The sequence below is a fragment of the Adiantum capillus-veneris genome, chromosome 11 (genome assembly GCF_014529385.1).
Source record: "Adiantum capillus-veneris isolate H3 chromosome 11, ASM1452938v2, whole genome shotgun sequence".
NCBI classification, from domain to species: domain Eukaryota; kingdom Viridiplantae; phylum Streptophyta; class Polypodiopsida; order Polypodiales; family Pteridaceae; genus Adiantum; species Adiantum capillus-veneris.
The window spans coordinates 84,917,073-84,924,216 of NC_140941.1; the positions used below are offsets into that span (position 1 = coordinate 84,917,073).

Here is a 7,144-nt window from a genome sequence, read left to right on the forward strand (position 1 = left end):
CACTCTCTCTCTCTCTCTCTCTCTCTCTCTCTCTCTCTCCGTCCGGCCCCATGTGCAACCTCGAGCCTCATTCTCCCCTGCAATTAGTGCGAGTTAGCTTTGAGCTCCTATGGTGCCTAGCCATGATCAGCTCCTAAGTATGTGTTTCGGCCTCTCTAAAGGGGTACATTCTTTCATTTTATCAAGCGTATATTGCTGCGTTACCTAGGAAGGCTAGGATCTGAGAAAACAAGGGGTCGGACAAGACTATCGAAAGGGTCGCCAATATAAGATTTGAATTTTGAGACTTGAGAGAGGGACGTTTTTTATAATCGCAACTGGTGAGGCACAAGTTGTGGAGGAAATGGGGGCCACGTAAGAGGAACCCACGGCTAAGAAAGCAAACACGTAGCAAGAACTTTTTGGCGAGGTGGGATCATTTCTCGATTCTTCTGCCACATGGCCGTAGCACAGAGGCTACGCGGTCTAAAGTGGCAACCAATGACGTGACGTGTCCTCCTATGTGGCAAGGCTTTTCTGCGTAATGTTCCAAAAAGGAACAATTGCCAATGAGGGTCCTCTTTCTCTCCAGGGATGCCGCCGTCTCTCTCTCCTGCCTCCGCCACTGCATTTTCTATTTCCTTCCTCGATCTTTTTTGTCCCCTTCGCACTCGCATCGTCCCTTGTTGATGCTTCTCGGCTGGTACTTTAGGTAAGCTGCCTTCCGCCCCACAGTACCCTACCCCCCCCCCCCCCCCCCCCCTTTCTCTCATACTCCGTTCCAGCCTCCTCGACGTTGCCCTTGCTGGATGAGGGCCGGCAGTTGAGCTCCCACCCCATGCTCGTTTAAGGAGTACAGAAGTAACATGCAGGCCACGTCGCTGAAATGGTCTGCATTTCCGGAGGTGTTCGCCATTTCTATTCGTCAGAAGAAGGCGGCGACTTCCAGGTTTGTCAGACAGCAGCAACCGAGCAGGATATGCTGCCAAGCAACAGGAGCTTTGGCACAAGATGACTATCCGGGGGTTCTCACCGGGCTTTCCGGAACTGGTAGGCTTGGCATGTCTCCCTCAGAGCAGCGAGTTTTTGATGTGGTCTTGAAGCAGGCTGCAGTTGTGAACCGTCGAATTCAAGAGAATCAACGGTTGAACGAGGACGTAAAACCAGAGAGCGTGGTCCCTTCAGATCCCCTTGACCTGCTAAACGAAGCTTATCTGCGGTGTTGTGAGGTCTGTGAGGAGTATGCCAAGACGTTTTACCTTGGTGAGGACCATCTCTCTCTCTCTCTCTCTCTCTCTCTCTCTCTCTCTCTCTCTCTCTCTCTCTCTCACACACACACACACACACACACACACACAGACACAACAAGCATAAGAGTGTATGGTTTCTCCATGCATGATCTCCCTTTCTTATAAGTTCGAGATGCTTTCCTATAGCTCTACCGAAGGAACTCAAGTACATTTTCGGGAAGACGCAATCGTACCATTGCCATCGGTATTACCGAAAATCAAGTCTTTTTTCATTTTGTTCTTTTGGTTTACTTGCTGGGAAGCAGAGTCTGTGCTTGTGTATACAAGTAGAATTTAGACAAGTTAATACAAAAAGAGACTTATGAATGGGTTGTTTGTGTCCGTTTTTGTTTCTGATATGATACTTTCAGTTTGATTTCTGTGAGAGAGAGAGAGCATTTCAAAGACTTTAGTTGGTTTTGAAGATTGTGTTGGTTACAGGTACGTTGCTGATGACTCCGGATCGTAGAAAGGCTATATGGGCCATTTATGGTAGGTAGCCTTTGCCTCCAGAATCACAATGAGCTAGCTTTGTTCAGTGTGGTGCACAATCAATTATCATTTTTTGCAGTATTTTGTATGCGCGATCCTGTACTATCATGAATCATTTTCTGTTTTTTTGGGGGTGTGCATGTAAGGTTTCGTTTAAGAATTTTGAATATTTGGACTTTACACAGTCTAAATTCAGTCGTCCATGCAACAGTATGGTGCAGACGGACCGATGAATTAGTGGATGGACCAAATGCTCCTCACATTACGCCTTCTGCTCTTGACCGATGGGAGCAAAGGCTTGAGGACATCTTTGAGGGAAAGCCTTATGATATGCTTGACGCCGCATTGGCTGACACAGTCTCAAAGTTCCCTATTGACATTCAGGTTGTAGATTGAGTTATTGAATGCAATCATTCCTTAATACAAGACAATTTTCTCTGCTGAAAGTACTTTCATTGTTGGAACAGCCATTTCGTGATATGATTGATGGGATGAGAATGGACCTAGTCAAAGCACGATATGAGAACTTTGACGAGCTTTATTTGTATTGCTACTATGTAGCAGGAACGGTTGGTCTGATGAGTGTCCCTGTCATGGGCATTGCACCCGTCTCCAATGCCAGCACAGAGAGTGTTTTCAATGCAGCATTAGCCTTGGGTATTGCCAACCAGCTGACAAACATACTTCGAGATGTTGGGGAAGAGTAAGTTTGAACTTTGATGTTTGTCTACGAAGGTTGTGATCTGTGTAGTGAGGAAGGAGAATTGCGTTTAGGATATGTTTACGCGGTTATGTATGCTTCTTTTGAATCATGTTATGTATGTTGGGTTTATGTGAATATAGTGGATATTGAGTGAGCACTGACCATCATCTGAAAGTCCCATGCTTCTTAGGTGCTGTTATTTAACTTCTTTTCAATATTTGCCTATGCATTTATGTGAGATAAGCTAAGTGGTTGATAACCTTATTTTCTCACTTGTAAGTGTACTGCTGTTAAGCTATAAGCCGATTGACCATGAAAGTCAGTTGTTCTGTTCATACTTCCCTCGATGCTGACCAGAGTCATTTGCATTTTTGGTTTTGTTATCATTGGTAATGTTTAGCAAAATGTTAAAGAGCCTCACATGTGTATGGATAATTGCAGTGCAAGACGGGGCAGAATTTATCTCCCTAGAGATGAGTTGGCGCAGTTTGGCATATCTGAGAGTGATGTATTTTCTGGTCGAGTAACAGATAAATGGAGGGCCTTCATGAAGAATCAGATAAAAAGAGCTCGCATGTTCTTTGATATCTCAGAGCAGGGGGTCGGAGAATTAGATAAGGATAGCAGATGGCCGGTAAAGTTTTTAAATACTTTATCCAGTTTTCTTTTTGAAGTGAATGCTGCTTTTTGTTAAGGAAATGCATGTGAGGGAAAAAGACTCGATGCTCAGACGGTATGTACTCTGCAGGTTTGGGCCTCATTGACATTGTATAGGCAGATTTTGGACTCCATTGAAGCAAATGATTACAACAATTTTACGAAGCGAGCGTACGTTGGAAAATGGAAAAAGTTTTTGTCATTACCCGTGGCATATGTTCGAGCTATTGCCCCTCCACCATAGAGTATTCTGAAGAGAAGGAAGGCATTTAAAGTCTTAGGCTTGACTGAATGACCGGTTGGTGCACAGACTGGAGAGGGGGCATGAAATATAGTTGGTGGTGTCCATATGGATACATTGAACAACTAAAGGAGACAGGTCAAGCAAGGGTGCAAAACACCTATACCATACATCTCACCCATTATTTTGTGATCAGGCCCTTAATCAGCTCTGTAGTGCAAGCCTCCTCCTGTTGAAGTATAACATAAATTGTTCTTACCATATTGGTGGGATATATGCAGTTTGACCCTCACATATAATGCAAGATGTACAGATTGTATGTACAAAGGCCTTTCAAAATCTCTGAGACACTGGTTGGAAGTAAGCCAATGATCTGAGTTCTTGCTGAATGCTAAATCAATGATCTGAGTTTCTTGCTGAATGCCAAATTGTTTCATTTGCTTTTGAAGTGTTTGGTTTGGGGGAACATGTCGATTCAGGTGCTCCACCACATTGTGACATAATGGCTTACAACCTAATCAGTAGGGTTCCTCAATTTTAAAAAAAGGCGTAGCCTACCCTTGGTTTTTAAAAGTCAAAAGGCCTCCAAAGTTTTGTAGTAGTGTAAACATGTCAAGAGTATTTTGTCAATACCATGCATGAAGGAGCTGATGGTTATAATGTCTTGCGGGTGACTACCATGAGACTATATCTTGCCCTTCCTTGAGGGTGAATCCAGGCTTATCTTGGATTCATATACGCATAGTAACTCCAAATCTTGTCAATTTACCTCCATAATTTTCCCTTGTTGGTTTACCAAGCTCCTGTACAGACGAGGTACTCATTAGGCCTGAAGCTATGAATTTTTGCAAAGAAGAATCATGACCGTCTTTTTTTTTTGGCACCCTTGGCTATCAGCTTTCGGTGGATTGCCAAAGAAATCCTGTTTTCCCAATTCGAAGGTGCCTCATTCGTTGAATTTGTAGAGTTCGTTGCAAAAGTTAATCGAGATTCGAGACTGCCGGGTGAGTCACGGACGCGTTGTGACTCACCGTTTGGCCGTAACACGGTTGTTGGTTGGGCACCCTTTTGTGATAGTTTCAATATCTTATCTAATCTTGTAATGTAATCTAACTATCTATAAAGGAGACTAACTATCTATACTATATATTAAGGAGACTATAGTATAAAGGAGACTGGTTTTCCAGTGCCACGTGTCGCAATTTCTTTTATCCGACTAAAACCAGTGCCACGTGTCGCAATTTCTTTTATCCGACTGCAGTGAGGACAGTGCGCACGCAGGGAGAGAGAGAGAGAGAGAGGCGGCCACACTAGTAATAATAATGGAAAGAAGGTTTCCTGGAATGTGCCACGTGGTTGATGGAGGGATGATCCGAACATTGTAAATTTTTTAACTACCGAAAGTCGTCGATGTGAGAAGGCTCTCTCTCTCTCTCTCTCTTTGCCTGACGTGTGTGCCAATGTCCCTCTTTCTCTCTCTCACGCATGCACACACATAATCTCTCACACAGACGGGGAGCCGAAAGCTGTCGTCAATCTGTGCAATATCTTATCTATAAGAATGAAGACACACACACACACACACACAGAGAGAGAGAGAGAGAGAGAGAGAGAGAGAGAGAGAGAGAGAGATCCCTCCTCCACTAGCGCATTGTTGCTGCGCTTCTAACCTTCTGCACGCTGCCTTTTAGTCATGTACTAGTGAAGAGAGACTGCATTTGTGAAAAACCAAGCAAAAGGGATTCTAGTACTTGACATTTGGAAATTTTGAGTAGTGTTTTGCCTTTTAGATTTCAGAGGGCTTTCAACCTATGGACGATAGCTTTTGTTACGAAGTCTTTGCTTACTTAATGGGTTCAGAATTTCTAAACTTGTATTTTCATGACGGGAAGGGTCGGTTTCTTGGAGTGACAATGCTCTTTTGTCCCAAAACTATTCTTGTCATAACGTTATTGGGCATCACTTTCAAATATCAAGTTTGGAGATTTTACCAATGTTTGTAAACTCTCCTCCATGTCTACAAACTCCATCCCTCATTTTTTGCACTCTTATTTCTCCATTTATTTTTGAGCCATATCAAAGCTTTAGGTTTATAGCAGTGGAATAACTTGATTAATCAACTTCTCCAATATGTGATGTGCATATTAAGTGTACTCGTTGATCTCTTCTAAGCCCTTTGTTTTAGATGTGGAAGCTTCTTCTTGTTTCCACCTTCATCTTTAGCTGTTTCTTCCAGTGTTTCCTCTGTTGTTGGCCGAGTACTCGGTCCAGCTTTAGCCTCTTTTCGTGTCTATTCTTGAAGCTCTTTTCGTGTTTGTTCTGATTTATTTGGTCATTCTTGTGAAATTTGTCTTTCAACTTCAGACTTTGCCGTTGCTTGGCCGTCTTGAGCTATTTCTTGTGTTGTCTTTTCATTGATGGTTTCTTATTGATCCACTAGTTCGGGAATTAATACTTTTCATTGGTTGTTTCTTCATGTGTTTGTTCTTGATGAATTGGTGAAGGGGACTTTTGCAGCTTCTTAAGCTTCCAATGGGGGTGAAGGATCTCGTTTCCTTTGTCAACCATGCTAGCAAATTTTAGGTGTAAACTTTTACTTGTACTTTGGCACTTCAAGCCCTAGTTGCTACTCCTCTTTACCTTCAAAGATAAGCACTCAAGCATCTATACTTGTTGCTCTAATATTATTATTTCCAAGGAATAGAAGAGAGGGTTCAATAGAGCCAAGATATGATTCCTATCAAGCTACTAGTAGCTCAATAATGGTTAAGCCATAGGCAAGCCCCGGAGGACTCCATTATTAAGACCATAGCTCTTCATGATATCCCCGTTAACTGCATAAAGCAGGCGTGCTTCAAGGATGAAAAATCCCTATTCTACTTACTCTTTTGCAATTAATGAAACCAACCATTTGTAGCAAGCTTGAGGACCTCTCTTCTTGAGCAAGAAAGAGAAACCAATAGCTCTGATACTAATGTAACATTAATTCACTAATAACTTGTGTACCAAAAATTGATAACATAGTGAGCATTTCATTAAGAACAAGTCCCTAATGAGCATCGATTGTGTACTTAATTGAGAAAGCAACATAGCAATTTACACCTAGCTAATTTGGCATTGATAATACTTGAAAAGAGAGAGAAATAGAACAATTGACAACAATTGAGGACCGGATTTACATGGAGCCGGTCCCCCCTCCATAAAGGCTTTGTATTATAGCTTCTCCCATCAAAGGAGACTTTTGTACAATACAATTCTTGTGTTCCTTGACAAAACTCGTTGGTGCAATGAAGATGAAAGCTTCATGCACCAAATTATGCTTGAAAAACACACCTAGTGTCCCTATCCTCGGTCCCAAGACCTCAACACACCTTCAAAAATGGTGAGCTAGCAGGGAATGAGGATAGATTGAGAGATAGAAGAGGTATCTTACGCAAAAGAAGTATTCTCCTCACATAATCACTCTAATAGCATAGCTTAGCTTAGTGATTAGCATGGTAGAGGAGATGAGATGCCATTGAAGCTTGGCTCTTGGTTGCATTTGCATTCCATAGCCAAGAGTCGTTGGTGTAGGCCTCTACTAATCAATGCTTGGAGAAGGAGATGGAGTTCTTCTTGTGCACACATGAGTTGTGTGTGTGTGCGTGTAGGATTGTGTTAAGTAAAATGCAGCCCCTTCTCTCATCTTGGTCGACCCCTCTTGCTAAATGCTCATGCTGGCCTCCCATTGGCTCCAGTAAAGCTTAGCCAATCATGATTTGTGTGTGTGTGTGTGTGTGTGTG

The 7,144-nt window shown here is 42.7% G+C and overlaps 1 protein-coding gene across 1 annotated transcript; it reads left to right on the top strand.

The window, feature by feature from the left end:
- Positions 1 to 566: 566 nt before the first annotated feature.
- LOC147447571 (phytoene synthase 2, chloroplastic-like) lies at positions 567 to 3,782 on the top strand. The gene is made up of 6 exons (XM_086523304.1): positions 567 to 1,242; positions 1,710 to 1,760; positions 1,972 to 2,144; positions 2,228 to 2,463; positions 2,905 to 3,097; positions 3,212 to 3,782. Exons 1-6 carry the CDS (start codon positions 846 to 848, stop codon positions 3,362 to 3,364), a joined length of 1,203 nt encoding a protein of 400 aa, XP_086379430.1. The 5' UTR covers positions 567 to 845; the 3' UTR covers positions 3,365 to 3,782.
- Positions 3,783 to 7,144: the final 3,362 nt, after the last annotated feature.

Excerpts from the sequence above, each read along its gene's own strand:
- LOC147447571 (XM_086523304.1), top strand. The coding sequence starts at position 846 with ATGCAGGCCACGTCGCTGAAATGGTCTGCATTTCCGGAGGTGTTCGCC. Across the intron at positions 1,761-1,971 it reads GGCTATATGGGCCATTTATG|TATGGTGCAGACGGACCGAT; the intron begins GTAGGTAGCCTT and ends TCCATGCAACAG. Across the intron at positions 2,464-2,904 it reads CTTCGAGATGTTGGGGAAGA|TGCAAGACGGGGCAGAATTT; the intron begins GTAAGTTTGAAC and ends GGATAATTGCAG.